Here is a 16586-nt window from a genome sequence, read left to right as displayed (position 1 = left end):
TATGCCAAATTCCAAGCTGCTGTTTTGAGGCATGTTAAAAACAAATAATGCACTTTGTGACTTCAATAATAAATATGGCAGAGCCATGTTGGACTCTCACTATTATGTTAGATCCACTATGGAATGGACTCTCACCATTGTGTTAGAGCCACTATGGACTGGACTCTCACACTACTATGTTAGATCCACTATGGACTGGACTCTCACACTACTATGTTAGATCCACTATGGACTGGACCCTCACAATATTATGTTAGATGCACTAGGGACTGGACTCTCACTATTATGTTGGATCCACTATGGACTGGACTCTCAATATTATGTTACATCCACTATGGATTGGACTCTCACTATTATGTTAGATCCACTATGGACTGGACTCTCACAATATTATGTTAGATCCACTATGGACTGGACTCTCACACTACTATGTTAGATCCACTATGGACTGGACCCTCACAATATTATGTTAGATGCACTAGGGACTGGACTCTCACTATTATGTTGGATCCACTATGGACTGGACTCTCACTATTATGTTACATCCACTATGGATTGGACTCTCACTATTATGTTAGATCCACTATGGACTGGACTCTCACAATATTATGTTAGATGCACTAGGGACTGGACTCTCACTATTATGTTGGATCCACTATGGACTGGACTCTCACTATTATGTTACATCCACTATGGATTGGACTCTCACTATTATGTTAGATCCACTATGGACTGGACTCTCACAATATTATGTTAGATGCACTATGGACTGGGGGGGGCTCTGAACCGAGGATGCCATTGTGGCTTGTGCAGCCCTTTGAGACACTTGTGATTTAGGGCTGTATAAATAAACATTGATTGATTGATAGATTGAGTGGAAAGGTGACTACATGGCTGATTGTTCATGTTCAGAGGATTCTTCATTATTGAACTAGCAGGTAGTGCCGAACAACCCTGAGCAAGTAGGAGCTTTTCTTCCTGTCATTCACACACAAACACTACTGACTTGGAGAAATGCGGCCAGTTGCATTGCAATCCATACCAGTTGTTCACTAATGACAGTTTGTCTGATATTCAGGTGACTTATAATATACGTACATCATTTATGTTTTTACTCACCATCAAATATTTTGATGACCTGCTGGCGGATGAAATTCTTGACTTCGTCATAATTGACCACCGCCTAGGAAAGGATGTCCATAGTTTGTCGAAGGGTTCCCACACGTTGGTATTTCATCAATAATTACGTGTGTACATGTTTTGAAACTAACTCACTTCGTTTCCTGGGATCCCAGGAGATCCGGGTGGTCCGGGTGAACCGTCCGAGCCAGGGCTTCCTCTCTCGCCTCTGGGTCCGACTGGGCCGATCATGGGTTGTGCGTCCTTGGAGTGATATCCTACACCTCCACCAGGGGGCCCCGGTCTGCCTCTCTCCCCTGCTGGTCCTCTTTGACCCGTAGCCCCTGGCTCACCCTTGGAGAACATTAAAAAAGGATTTAATATAATCTGCCCCTCTCATGTTTTCAACTTTACCAAGGGCCAACTCTGGAGTTTATTTTGAAAATAAGATGGCGACATCAATTTCCCAGCAGCCTTCACTTAGATGTCATAAAAACCCTGAAAAGCAGACTTGTCACATTAGTGACGGTGATTTATTGAGGACAAAGCGGCCCGTAATGGACATCCAATGTTTAGGTGTCACCCGCAGACAAGCGGATCTCGAAATGCAGAGTGCGGAGAAGAATTGAGGAGACCGTGCTTGTCTTTCTCCTCTGTGCTGCTAAAACCCTGACAATGGCGTCCTGTCAGCGTGACAAATAGCCTCATCTAGCATCTCCTCTCATGCTTAATAGCATTATCCCAGAGGCAGAGAACAGCTATATCACGGTGCACACCGACTGGAATCACGTCGGGGAGATTTCTTGGAAGTCGGAGCCAGCGTGAAGAGGGGTAAAGCGAGATGTGTGAGGGTTACAGAACTGACAACTATGTAAAACCGGGCGCTGAGTGGGCACAATTGCTGAGGGGGGAAAAAAACATGTTCTGCTTAAGCTTGAGCTACAGTATGACTAAAAGCAGCAAAAGCTGAAAGGCAGAGGAAAATGGGAGCGTCATTATGCTGAGGTGATGGAAGAGACGGGTGCTGAGATGGCACTTACCTTTTGGCCTGTCTGCCCGTTTCCCCCTGGCAGGCCTACCAACCCCTGGGAAGACAAATACACACATATATATATATATATATATATATATATATATATATAATATAATGCACATACAAACCCCATTTCCATATGAGTTGGGAAATTGTGTCAGATGTAAATATAAACGGAATACAATGCAAATCATTTTCAACCCATTGAATATGCTACAAAGACATCATATTTGATGTTCAAACTGATAAACTTATTTTTTTTTGTGCAAATAATTATTAACTTTAGAATTTGATGCCAGCAACACGTGACAAAGAATTTGGGAAAGCTGGCAATAAATACTGATAGAGTTGAGGAATGCTCATCAAACACTTTTTTGGAACATACCACAGGTGTGCGGGCTAATTGGGAACAGGTGGGTGCCATGATTGGGTATAAAAACAGCTTCCCAAATAATGCTCAGTCTTTCACAAGAAAGGATGGGTCGTATAGCAAATAGTCAAACAGTTTAAGAACAACCTTTCTCAAAGTGCAATTGCAAGACATTTAGGGATTTCAACATCTACGGTTGATGATATAATATCATCAAAAGGTTCAGAGAATCTGAAGAAATCACTCCACGTAAGCGGCATGGCCGGAAACCAACATTGAATGACCGTAACCTTCGATCCCTCAGACGGCACTGTATCAAAAACCGACATCAATCTCTAAAGGTTATCACAACCTGGGCTCAGGAACACTGTCATTAAATACAGTTCGTCGCTACATCTGTAAGTGCAAGTTAAAGCTCTACTATGCAAAGTGGAAGCCATTTATCAACAACATCTAGAAACGCCGCCGGCTTCTCTGTGCCCGAGATCATCTAAGATGGACTGATGCAAAGTGGAAAAATGTTCTGTGGTCTGACAAGTCCACATTTCAAATTGTTTTTGGACCAAAGGGGAAGCGAACCATCCAGACTGTCATCAACACAAAGTTCAAAAGCCGGCATCTGTGATGGTATGGGGGTGCTTTAGTGCCCAAGGCATGGGTAACTTACACATCTGTGAAGGTACCATTAATGTTGAAAGGTACATAAAGGTTTTGGAACAACATATGCTGCCATCTATGCGCCATCTTTTTCATGGACGCCCCTGATTATTTCAGCAAGACAATGCCAAGCCACATTCAGCATGTGTTACAACAGCGTGGCTTTGTAAAAAAAAAGAGTGCGGGTAATTTCCTGGCCCGTCGCAGTCCAGACCTGTCTCCCATCGAAAATGTGTGGCGCATTATGAAGCGTAAAATACGACAGCGGAGACCCCGCACTGTTGAACGACTGAAGCTCTACATAAAACAAGAATGGGAAAGAATTCCACTTTCAAAGCTTCAACAATTAGTTTCCTCAGTTCCCAAACGTTTATTGAGTGTTGTTAAAAGAAAAGGTGATGTGACACAGTGGTGAACATGCCCTTTCCCAACTACTTTGGCACGTGTTGCAGCCATGAAATTCTACGTTAATTATTATTTGCAAAAAAAAAATAAAGTTTATGAGTTTGAACATCAATTATCTTGTCTTTGTAGCATATTCAACTGAATATGGGTTGAAAAGGATTTGCAAATCATTGTATTCCGTTTATATTTACATCTAACACAATTTCCCAACTCATATGGAAATGGGTTTTGTAGAAAGCAAAACACTTTTTAATACTTACATCTTTACCAGGAGAACCGTCATTGCCTGGCTCCCCCTGAAGGATAAAACGTTAGGTGGCGCATTTTGATACATTTGGACTCAGTGTGAGCAGGACTGACCATAAGTCCTGGGTGACCAGGTGTGCCTGGGGCACCAGACATTCCTGGCAGACCTCTGTCTCCTGCCTGACCTTTGTCTCCCTTTACACCCTGCGGAGAGGTGGGCGTGAATACTAATTCCCCTGGAACATGTCCAGTGTATTTTGTCACTCTCGCCCTTAGCCGGTTAATTGCACAGGCATTCGGGTCATCGTGATAACAAGTCTCACCACTCCCGACGGACCAGGAGGTCCTGGGGGTCCAGCTGGACCCGGAGAACCCTGTAGGATAAAATCAAAACAATAGCGTTGGGCAAAGGCGTTGGAAAAAAAAAGAACTGGGAGTTAAAAATAGACATGAACTTACGACGTTGCCAGATGGTCCAGGTCGTCCCAGGGCTCCTGGTGTACCGGGATCCCCCTGAAAAGGCCACAGATTGGGATCAGAGTCAATACGATAGGGTGCTTTGTCTGCGTAGAGAATGTATTTTCCCTTTCAAGTAGAATGAAAAGCTGACCTCATGTCCTGGTCTACCAGGCGATCCGGGTGGACCTGAAGGTCCGACATCACCCTAGAGGTAAAAGAGGGTCATCGAAACTTAATATGGAAAGTATGAGTGGAATTGAGGTAATGAAGACTTTGTTGAACAGCACATTCATTGTGTTAGTAATAAAATCTTCACATCAAAATCCTGGCATCATTCTTACTTGATTGCCAGTGTCATAAAAATGACACACTGTGCAGATAAAGTCATTATTATTGGCCAACCTTCTGTCCTGGGAAGCCTGTGTGGCCGGTTTTGCCTTTAAATCCCTGCGGAGAAACGTCAGAGGACCGGATTGATACAGTATCAACACTCACAACTTTTTGGCAGACAAATAAGACTTTGAAATGACCAACACAAGGGCTATGGAGGAGAACACAAACTGAAAAGAAGTTCAAAGGAGCAGTGACACATCCCTTGAAGTGATTTCGCTGAGCGAGTTCACGTGTAGCCGTGACAGAAATTGATCCCAAATCATGCAAAAACATTCACTTGTACGCCTGCGTAATCTAATGAGAGCTATCACGGGGGCTTCGGCAATTTATCTGCAAGGATAAAATTGCTCGTTTTTGAGCGCCACTGTCAGAAAGGCACTCCATTAACTTTACAATGTTTATTATTGTGGTTGTAGAACTGCAGCTGTCTTATTTCACTAATGAAAGTTACTCTTCTGACATAATGAAGTGGCTGGGGACGAGAGATGCCGTGATCAGATATTAAAGGCCTACTGAAACCCACTACTATCGACCACGCAGTCTGATAGTTTATATATCAATGATGAAATATTAACATTGCAACACGTGCCTTTTTAGTTTACTAAATGGCAATTTTAAATTTCCCGCGAGTTTCTTGTTGAAAACGTCGCGGAATGATGACACGTACGCGTGACGTCACGTGTTGGAGGGGACATAATACCGCAGCACCGAACAAGGCTAAAAGTCGTCTCTATTCATGGCGTAATTACACAGTATTTTGGACATCTGTGTTGCTGAATCTTTTGCAATTTGTTCATTTAATAATGGAGACTATAAAGAACAATGCTGTTGGTGGAAAGCGGTGGATTGCAGCTGTCTTTAGCACCGAGACACAGCCGGTGTTTCTTTGTTGTGAAGCAGAGCGGTCAAGCGAACATGTTTTCTCTACGTCAACCAGCATGTCTTTGGATGGGAAAATTTTGATATTATGTCTTACCGGAGAAATCAGTGGATTATGGGACTTCCTCCTGCAGTAGCTGTCAAAAAAGGCAGCTGTGAGCTTGGCTCCTCGGCTTCTCTCTGAGACACTGCTTGTTCACCGCAGCCATCCGACCTCGAGTTATGTCTTTAGAATCTCACTAAAACACTAAGCAGATAAGGGATCTTCCAGAATTATCCTAGTATATGTGTCTAATTACATCTGAAACGCTCACACTGCCGCCGCCCGGAGCTGTCGCTTTTTTTTTTCTTTCTAGTCCTTCACTATCAATATCTTAATTCACAAATCTTTCATCCTCGCTAAAATTAATGGGGAAATTGTCGCTTTCTCGGTCCGAATTGCTCTTACTGCTGGTGGCTCCCATTATAAACAATGTGAATATGTGTGGAGCCCTGCAACTCGTGATGTCACGCGCACATACTTCCGGTAAAGGCAGGGCTTTTCTATTAGCGACCAAAAGTTGCGAACTTTATCGTCGATGTTCTCTACTAAATCCTTTCAGCAAAAATATGGTAATATCGCAAAATGATCAAGTATGACACATAGAATAAACCTGCTATTCCCGTGTGAATAAGAAAATCTCATTTCAGTAGGCCTTTAATATCAAATATTGATCCTACAGATGGATGGATGGATGGATGGATGGATGGATGGATGGATAGATAGATAGATAGATATAGATAGATAGATAGATGGATAGATAGACAGATAGATAGATAGATAGATGGATAGTACTTTATTGATTCCTTCAGGAAAATTATATCCGCAAAAATAAAACAAGTACTGGGTGAGATGGGCTTGCATCTAAAATCTATGTTATAAGCTCTGATGTAAGCCGCCCTGCAGTCAAAGCTTAACTTATCTAAATGTAAATAAACACACAATTAGTTTATTGTTGGTATTTTGCAAAAAGTAAACATGGTTAGCTGCATGCTACTAAGAGCAAGCAGCTACACACCAGCAAAGCAGAAAATAGCACACAAGTTAGACATATGTAATTATTGTGCTTAATTTAACAATTTTATAGTGCAAAACAGCACTATAACTCATCAGTTTTGGAAGTTGGAGTCAAATGTTCTTCAACTTCTCTTTCGTCAGATCCGACGAACCTTCCAGGAAATCTGCCATGCTTCCACTTTACTCGTTTTCGCCGTGGTAAAGAAGAAGTAAACAATGGTATTAGTTGGCCCTAGCGGATAACGGGAAGGAGCAACACGGATTCTGTTCATAACTTTTATGGACAGAATTTCTAGGCACAGTCAAGGCGTTGAGGGGATCCGTTTTGGTGGCTGCAGGATTAGGTCTCTGCTTTTTGCAGATGATGAGGTCCTGATGGCTTCATCTGGCCAGGATCTTCAGATCTCACTGGATCGATTTGCAACTGAGTGTGAAGCGACTGGGATGAGAATCAGTACCTCCAAGTCCGAGTTCACGGTTCTCGCCTGGAAAAGGGTGGAGTGCCATCCCCGGGTTGGGGAGGAGACCCTGACCCAAGTGGAGAAGTTCAAGTACCTAGCAGTCTTGTTCACGAGTGAGGGAAGAGTGGATCGTGAGATCGACAGGCGGATCGGTGCAGCGCCTTCAGTAATACACACGCTGTATCGATCCGTTGTGGGGAAGAAAGAGCTGACCCGGAGTGCAAAGCTCTCAATTTACTGGTCGATCTACGTTCCCATCCTCACCTATGGTCATGAGCTTTGGGTTATAACCCAAAGGACAAGATCACGGGTACAAGCGGCCGAAATGAGTTTCCTTCGCCGGGAGGAGGGGCTCTCCCTTAGAGATAGGGTGAGAAGCTCTGCCATCTGGGAGGAACTCAAAGTAAAGCCGCTGCTCCTCCACATCGAGAGGAGCCAGATGAAGTGGTTCGTGCATCTGGTCAGGATGCCACCCGAACGCCTTCCTAGGGAGGTGTTTCGGGCACGTCCAACCGGTAGGAGGCCACGGGGAAGACCCAGGACACGTTGGGAACACTATGTCTCCCATCTGGCCTGGGAACGCCTAGGGATTCCCCGGGAAGAGCGGAACGAAGTGGCTGGGGAGAGGAAAGTCTGGGCCTCCCTGCTTAGGCTGCTGCCCCCGCGACCCGACCTCGGATAAGCGGAAAAAGATGGATGGATGGATGGATGGATGTTTGACTATCATTAACAGGGTTTCCCACACATTCATTTACTGGTGACGGCCCGCCACGAATAAATTACGGCCGCGACAAATAAAAAAAAAATACATATGTATATATATATATATATATATATATATATATATATATATATATATATATATATATATAAAAAATTTTCGGCTTTTGACTCGCTCGACCGCTCATTAAAGCAATGGGACTCTGTCTGTGAATTGAGCTTGTAGTTACATATTATATAAATATGTATATATTATATAAATATGTACATAAAGTGTTGTAATTATATTCCAACTCTGCGTTCTTCTTGATCATCGCCACCGCCGCCGCTGGCTCCTACACCCCCCCCCCCCCCCTCTCCCCCAAGCACACAAATAGATGCCGGACCTGTGGGAAACACTGATTAAGAATGAATGGCAACTGGTTGAGAAGCAACAACAGCATCTAAACGGTTAGGCGTATGAAGAAAATTTATTCAGATTATAAAGGAGTGGCTGTCTCGGAAAATGTGGTCAAACGAGTTAGGTTAATCCCAAATTGCCAGAAGCGCTAAAGATAGCATCCTGATTATGGTCATAACTATTAACATGGTTGATAATTGTCCACATGACGGTCGTCTCGATGGTGTTTACACACATTCAGTTGCTAATAAAACAATACCCTGCAGCTGAGGCTGACATCAATCTCATTAATTTGGAAAATATTTGGTGATAAAACATTGACCAAGCGCCAAACAGGATTATCTTATTTTGCAAGCGCCAGAAATTAAAACTGAACAGCCAAACAAACCTCAAGGACACAAACATCTGTCCTGTTTAGAAAGGACCAGCATGTCAATTTGTTTAGCCACGCATAATAATGTGTATGCTTTCCTGCCGCGTGTGCTCGTCTACGAGTGTTAACATATAAATGTATGCACGCTCTGATTTTAATATCAAGGCAAACAAAATGAGCTGGTTACACGTATCTGGGAATGACTTTTCCATTTAACGAGAATTAGACTGTGTGCCAATTCCACCCTAATTGTAAACATCGCACGCACTAATCAACATAGCGGCCTTATTTGCATTTAGTACACAACAACTCAACATGCTTCATTTGTTTAACGCGAGCCGGAAATTGAACAAAGTTTGCTGTACATTTGTAATCATGTTGTTTCAATTTGATTGGCATATAGTTTTTGTGCGTTGCCATGGTTCTCAGCCAACATTCTCTCTTTCTTCTCTATATTAGTGCTCAGTTTCCTTGGTCTAGGTAGGTAGGTCTTTATTCTAATTGCAACAAGTACAACTAAATTTTTGTTTACAGCACAAACCGGTTCAAGATTAGACAAACAGTGTACAGGGTTACAGAACAGGAACGCTGATGGGTCGCCACAATGCGCCCCGTAAAAGATAGAAAAAGGTAAAACGCTGGGGAAGAAGATGAGTAAAAAATACAATCTAGACTGGCCCAATTGTCTTGGGTGTGATGATGTAATGTTTTTTTAGACTGAGGCCGAGCTGCAAAAGTTTGACTCCAGGTGTCGTTGAGGAGGGAGGGAGGTCAAAAGCGTCTATCATTGAAGTGTACTCGGGGGTGTTTTCAGAACAGCCGGGTCCTGTTTCCACAGTGTCAAGGCCATTCGAGGGAGTCAAATCGTAGATTTGGGCTCGGTTGGTAGAGTGGCCGTGCCAGCAACGTGAGGGTTCCAGGTTTGATTCCTGCTCTCGCCATCCGAGTCACTACCGTTGTGTCCTTGAGCAAGACACTTTACCCACCTGCTCCCAGTGCCACCCACACTGGTTTAAATGTAACTTAGATATTGGGTTTCACTATGTAAAGCGCTCTGAGTCACTAGAGAAAAGCGCTATATAAATATAAATCACTACAATAGATTAGGTTGTTTGTTTTCCGCGACTAGACAAAAACAATGACTTGTCTGTTTTATTCGTTCATGCTTGGTGCTTTCAAATTCAATTAAATTCTCCTTTTCAGCAAGCTTCTCCATGATGGGATCCATCTTGCGATTCAGTTCAGAAATCGCCGCAGTCTGTATTGTCAGTCAGTGTATTGTATCTTTCAACCGATATGTGTGTTGGTATTTATCTCCTGCGATGAGATGGCGACTTGTCCAGGGTGTACCCTACCTTCCGCCCGATTGTAGCTAAGATAGTCACCAGCGCCCCCCGCAAACCCAAAGTGAATAAGCGGTAGAAAATGGATGGATGGATGGTATTTATCTCTCTTTTTATTTTTTATTACAACAACAGAACTACATTATCGGATACAATAAATACACATGTAATACTAGTATTTAATATAAAAAAATAAATACTTAGTGAAGTAGATAGGAATAAACTTGGCTCAAGCACCAGCATTTTGTCCAAAGTTCCTTTAAAACAAACTCAATTTACCTGGGGGCCACTGGATACAGAATCTGGGTGAGGCTGGGCTGCGAGAAAATATTTCCTAAAAAAATATTTGCCTACTCCTCAGCATGTCTAGTTGTATAATGATGTTTTAAATTGTATCCCTTGGGCACCGCAACCTTTTCTGTGCAAATAAGACACGTCGGGGTGCCTCTGTGCTCAACAAAGAAATATTGCATCTCCCACTTTTCCTGGAATTGTCTTTGCTCATCAATAACCTTTCTCTTCACTGCAGGCTTTGAAAAGACATGTTTGGGGTTGTGGAATATATTTGTATTTTAGCCGACGCACGGAGAATAATGTTATTTCCGCAATGTGTGTAGTTCCGCTTTTCCTCCCTACAGCCGGATAAAGTACCGGGATAGCGAGCGCAAAAAAGTCACAGCTCCCGGAATGTTATTTGGCGTCATATAGAAATATATGTAGTGTTCATCGTGTGAGGCAAGGCAAATTAAACAATGAAAAAAACCAAATAACGGTTTGAATTGGTTCAGGTTGTCGGGGACTGTCATTACTGACGGAAAGGTGTCGCGGCGTGACTATAGCCAGGCATGTAAGATAACCCTAGTCTGCATGGCAACGTCTATGTCGCTTTCACTCATTTTCCACTTTTCCACTGACGCAGGGGTAGGCAACCCAGAACATTGAAAGAGCCATTTTGGACCTAAATAATACAATGCTGTCAAGCACCATTCATATAAAACCAACGGGCCGCACTAACATGAAACTTTCATATTGAGGTGGGGGCCGCAAAAGAACGTCTCGTGTGTCTGAGACCCTTGCTTTAAAAAAAAAAAAAAAATTTAAGAATAAAAATTACTCTGGTTGTCTATCATTTTCCTCAAAAATGTTTTGATATCTGACAGGACATTTATTTGAGTTCTTGGGACAATTGCAGTGTTTCAAACTGCTTTCACCCCAGCGCTCATGCAGCCACACGCACCTTTATTAAGGAAATTACATTTCCTTTTAGTGCTGGTCATCTATTTTGTTTACCTATCACAACCTCTAATTTATTCCAGGAAATCCAGTTTTTGTCCTTCTTTCAGGGCATCTTTCCAGTCCCGTTTTGTTTACTTTCGCTACTACAAACCTCAATCCGCAACACTCTCAACGTCGCGAGGTGAGTTTTATGCTTTGATTGATTGAAACTTTTACGAGTAGATTGCACAGTAAAGTACATATTCCGTACAATTGACCACTAAATGGTAACACGCCAATAAGTTTTTCAACTTGTTTAAGTCCACGTTAATCAATTCATGCGCCGTGATTCAATCCATTAACGTGCGACAAAAAAGATATCTCTGCCATAAATCCAAACTTTGTCTTGACTAACAGGACATGATTATATACCGTATTTCTTTGAATTGCCGCCGGGGCGCTAATTAATTGAAAACCTCTTCTCACTCCTGCGCTTACCAAAGGCATGCGGTAAAAGTAAGCATGCGCTAATTATTTTAAAACCTCTTCTCACTCCGGCACTTACCAAAGGTATGCAGAAAAAATTTGAGTGTGATGTAAGCTTGGACCTCAAATCCTACTGAATAGCTCTTAATCTTCTTCCCTTTATGCGATTTCAAATTACCGGTATTGAAATCAACCTCCTTCATTTTGAAAATGACGACAGGGGAAGTGTCACTCGTGACGTCACGAGTTTGACCAGGCGGTATAATAAGCATGCGCTGATTATTTTGGGAAGCGAGTTTGACCCAGCAGTAATTCAAGGCAGGCGCATACTATATGATATGCCCTGCGGCAATTCAAGGAAATACGGTAAGTAGAGAGTAGCAGGCAGCAGCTCAAACATTCTCATACTTTCTGTTACATCCAGGAAGACATGATGTCAACCGGCCTTAAAAATGTCTCGATTTTCCCAGGAGGTTTTGCAATGTTTTTAAAAGGGGATGTTGATGCTCGTCTTAGACCGGGGCCATACTTGCCAACCCACCCGATTTTCCCGGGAGACTCCCGAATTTCATGCCACTCCCGATTATCTCCTGGGGCAACCATTCTCTCGATTTTCTCACGATTTCCACCCGGACAACAATATTGTGGGCGTGCCTTAAAGGCACTGCCTATAGCGTCCTCTACAACCTGCCGTCACGTCCGCTTTCCCTCCATACAAACAATGTGCCGACCCAGTCACATAATATCTACGGCTTTTATACACACACAAGTGAATGCACGCATACTTACTCAACAGCCATACAGGTCACACTGAGGGTGGCCGTATAAACAACTTTAACACTGTTACAAATATGCGCCACACTGTGAACCCACACCAAACAAGAATGACAAACACATTTCGGGAGAACAACCGCACCGTAACACAACATAAACACAACAGAACAAATACCCAGAACCCCTTGCAGCACTAACTCTTCCGGGACGCTACAATATACACCCGCCACCCCCCCTCCAAAAATCTCCCGAATTCGGAGGTCTTAAGTTTGACAAGTATGGTAGAAATAGAAAAAAAGGAAGATGGAGAGGGAAATTGCAGGGACAAGAGAGGGATAAGACAGAGAGACAACAACAACAATAACAAAAAATGCAACAATAACAACAACCTTAACAATAACAACAGAACAGCATGAGCAAATACAATATGCACAAACATGACAGTAAAAGTGATAGCAGAAAATAAGTTAGTAAAGTAAATATTAACAACACTGAAATGACAATGAACATTAGTATGCTACAAATGGAAAAATACATTGATAATGCATAATACCAGTAATGACCTCTATTATCAACAATACAATTGTTTCCAATGCAACAATACGTGTGTGTAATAATAACTTGAAATAAAAAAGAAAGCAGATAAGGCTTAAGGCTCTGGATGCTGTGGGGCTGTCTTGGTTGACAAGACTCTGCAGCATCGCGTGGAAATCGGGGGCTGTACTTCTGGATTGGCAGACCGGGGTGGTGGTACCTCTTTTTTAGAAGGGGAATCGGAGGTTGTGTTCCAACTATCGTGGGATCACACTCCTTAGCCTTCCCGGTAAGGTCTATTCAGGTGTACTGGAGAAGAGGCTACGCCGAATAGTCGAACCTTGGATTCACGAGGAACAGTGGGGTTTTCGTCCTGGTCTTGGAACTGTGGCCAGCTTTATACTCTCGGCAGGGTCCTTGAGGGTGCATGGGAGTTTGCCCAATCAGTCTACATGTGCTTTGTGGACTTGGAGAAGGCATTCGACCGTGTCCCTCGGGAAGTCCTGTGGGGAGTGCTCAGAGAGTATAGGGTATCGGACTGTCTTATTGTGGCGGTCCGCTCCCTGTACGATCAGTGTCAGAGCTTGGTCCGCATTGCCGGCAGTAAGTCGAACACATTTCCAGTGAGGGTTGGACTCCGCCAAAGCTGTCCTTTGTCACCCATTCTGTTCATAACTTTTATGGACAGAATTTCTAGTCGCAGTCAAAGCGTTGAGGGGATCCAGTTTGGTGGCTGCAGGATTAGGTCTCTGCTTTTTGCAGACAAATTGGTCCTGATGGCTTCACTGGATCGGTTCTCAGCCGAGTGTGAGGCGACTGGGATGAGAATCAGCACCTCCAAGTCCGAGTCCATGGTTCTTGCCCGGAAAAGGGTGAGGAGACCCTGCCCCAAGTGGAGGAGTTCAAGTACCTCGGAGTCTTGATCACGAGAGACGGAAGAGTGGATGCTGAGATCGACAGGCGGATCGGTGCGGCGTCTTCAGTAATGCGGACACTGTATTGATTCGTTGTGGTGAAGAAGGAGCTGAGCCGGAAGGCAGAGCTCTCAATTTACCGGTCGATCTACGTTCCCATCCTCACCTATGGTCATGAGCTTTGGGTTATGACCGAAAGGACAAGATCACGGGTACAATCGGCCAAAATGAGTTTCCTCCGCCGTGTGGCGGGGCTCTCCCTTAGAGATAGGGTGAGAAGCTCTGTCATCCGGGAGGAGCTCAAAGTAAAGCCACTGCTCCTCCACATCGAGAGGAGCCAGATGAGGTGTTTCGGGCATCCACGGGGAAGACCCAGGACACGTTGTCTACCGGCTGCCCTGGGAACGCTTTGGAATTCCCCGGGAAGAGCTGGACGAAGTGGCTGGGGAGAGGAGAGTCTGGGCTTCCCTGCTTAGGCTGCTGCCCCCGCGACCTGACCTCGGAAAAGTAGAAGAAGATGGATGGACGGATGGTTCTAAATCCTAGTGATACATCAGATGTATCAGATTGTAGGTGGGGGTTTTTTCTACCCTTCACGTTGATATTTTTTTTTGTGTTTTTTGTATTTTTGTTGCGTTTCGCTTGATTGTAAAATATGTTGATCGAAAGGGGGTGTGACGTTCATATGTTGTCAATATTCAGTGTTTTATCGGTTGTAGGTAATATTGTAAATCCCACATTCTTTTTTTTCATGTACATTCTGGGTGTCTCATTCAGTAAAATTCCATTCCATTTTTAAGGCAGCTGTCATACGTTTTTAGCATTCAGACATTATTGGGATTTTTTTTGTATTAGTGTTCCTAAAAGACAGATATACCGGCCCCATATACATTTTTTTCCCTAAATTTGGCCCCCCCGAGTCAAAATAATTGCCCAAGCCTGGTATATAGCATAGGAGCCAGATAACTTGACACATGAGGTGCTACTCACTGGGATTCCTCGTGGACCCACAGGACCTGGGGGACCCGCCTCTCCCTGAAAGAAAAAAAACAAGTCACCTTTAAATATCAACTATTAGGCATTCATGTCAATTGTAACAATGCATGTGTATAACTTACCCGAAGTCCTGGCTTTCCATCTTTGCCATCTATTCCTTCTATACCGGGAGGACCCTGTGATTGCAAGCACCGGCAGTAAAATAAAAATAAAAAAATCACAATGTATAATCTTATATTGGAATGTACATACCATCAGTCCTGGGGAACCCGGCGAGCCTGAAGGTCCTGTTGGTCCTTGAGAACCTTGGCTACCATCATTGCCCTGTGAGGCAGGGAATCAAGAGGAAATATTCAACACAAATAATGTACTTGTATTCCAAGATATTGGATCCATAGTTTGTACTCACCTTTTCACCCTTGACGCCTGGGGATCCTTCCCGTCCTGTTTTGCCAACGACACCTGGTGCACCCTGAGTATGAATTAATCATGTATTAGCATACAAGGAATCAAGGGAAAATGACAACTGTAGTTTAGATGATTTACAGTTCGCAGTCACGCTTATGTAATTATAATTGCAAGCAGGCGATAATTAAAGGATTCGAAAACAACGCATGTCAAGTGTCTGATAAAACGTATGTTTGTTTCTTATGTGGAGAAAGCAGGAACAATGTGTAACAGTATTGCGGAAACAGCACAATTGTGGTCCTCTCGCATAGATCCCACTTTTTTTTTTTTCTGTCTACAGAGCAAAGCCTGCTGGGTAATGTAGCATTCAAACATTTAGCAACACGCCGACATCCTAACTTCCAAGTCTTTGATGTATTTAAGTTTTACTGATTCAGGGTAAGAGAATAAGAGCATATTTTTATTTTCAATGCTGACCGAGCAAAGAGGTAGCATTTGCATGTTAGAGATGTTGAAGTGTGATGATAATGACTCGTCGTCACACAGTTACCAACAAAAAAAAAGCAATAGAGGTCACTCTCAACATTTGACAAATGCTCTTAATGTGTGGGGGTGAATGTGTTGGAACATAAATGAATGCATAAGATGGGAAAAAACTTTTCACACTGCAAAAACTGAAATCTAAGTAGGATTAAATATCTCAAATAAGGGTGATATTGGCTTATTTTCTGTCTGATAAGATAATTATTCCCACTGAGCAGATTTTATGTTAAAGTGTTTGGAAGTCGGGTTAGTGAGCAAATAACGGTAGCAGCTGTGGGACGATCAAACATCACTTTTAACGGCATCACCCGGTACATCTTGTGTTTACACTATTTTCAAGCTGGTAAGGTTGAACCACAGCATGTTTTATTCTTTTACACACTTGGCATTTAGTAAGCTGTTAGCGTTAGCCAAGCTATCTGCGGGTGAAAAAACAATGTACAGTATTTTGCTTACTGGGTAAGCACAAAAATGAATGAAGGTATTTCCTCGAGAAGTAGAGCAGTGATCAAACTAACCATCTTACACTCCAAAAACTGAAATCTAAGTAAGTAATTAATTATGATATATTTGCTTATTTACTGTCTGATAAGAAAATTATTCTCACTAAGTAGATTTTATGTTAGAGTCTTTTACTTGTTTTAAGTGTTTTGGTCCTAAATGATCTCAGTAAGATATTACAGCTTGTTGCTGAGATTTGATGACCTATATTGAGTTTGAAACTAGAATATCAAGTGTTGTAAAGCTGTGTCATCATCACTCACGAGTATAAAACACATTTTTTAAAGTAATAATTTCTTT

General features: G+C 42.9%; 1 protein-coding gene across 4 annotated transcripts in view; it reads right to left on the bottom strand.

The window, feature by feature from the left end:
• The window catches only part of col16a1 (collagen, type XVI, alpha 1), a 204872-nt gene that overhangs the window by 12670 nt on the left and 175616 nt on the right, over positions 1-16586 (bottom strand). For all 4 annotated transcript variants that reach the window (XM_061882490.1, XM_061882491.1, XM_061882492.1 and 1 more), the window contains 13 exons: positions 15244-15306; positions 15087-15158; positions 14957-15010; positions 14829-14873; positions 4692-4736; positions 4441-4494; positions 4290-4343; positions 4154-4204; positions 3945-4034; positions 3845-3880; positions 2160-2204; positions 1276-1473; positions 1120-1183 (listed from right to left, as the gene is read on the bottom strand). In XM_061882490.1, coding sequence (XP_061738474.1) covers positions 1120-1183; positions 1276-1473; positions 2160-2204; positions 3845-3880; positions 3945-4034; positions 4154-4204; positions 4290-4343; positions 4441-4494; positions 4692-4736; positions 14829-14873; positions 14957-15010; positions 15087-15158; positions 15244-15306 — 871 coding nt within the window. The remainder of the gene's footprint in view (positions 1-1119; positions 1184-1275; positions 1474-2159; positions 2205-3844; positions 3881-3944; positions 4035-4153; positions 4205-4289; positions 4344-4440; positions 4495-4691; positions 4737-14828; positions 14874-14956; positions 15011-15086; positions 15159-15243; positions 15307-16586) is intronic.

Source organism: Nerophis ophidion, linkage group LG21, assembly GCF_033978795.1.
Source record: "Nerophis ophidion isolate RoL-2023_Sa linkage group LG21, RoL_Noph_v1.0, whole genome shotgun sequence".
Taxonomy (NCBI): domain Eukaryota; kingdom Metazoa; phylum Chordata; class Actinopteri; order Syngnathiformes; family Syngnathidae; genus Nerophis; species Nerophis ophidion.
The sequence above is the reverse complement of the archived record's forward strand: the minus strand, read 5'-3'. Positions and strand labels throughout refer to the sequence as shown.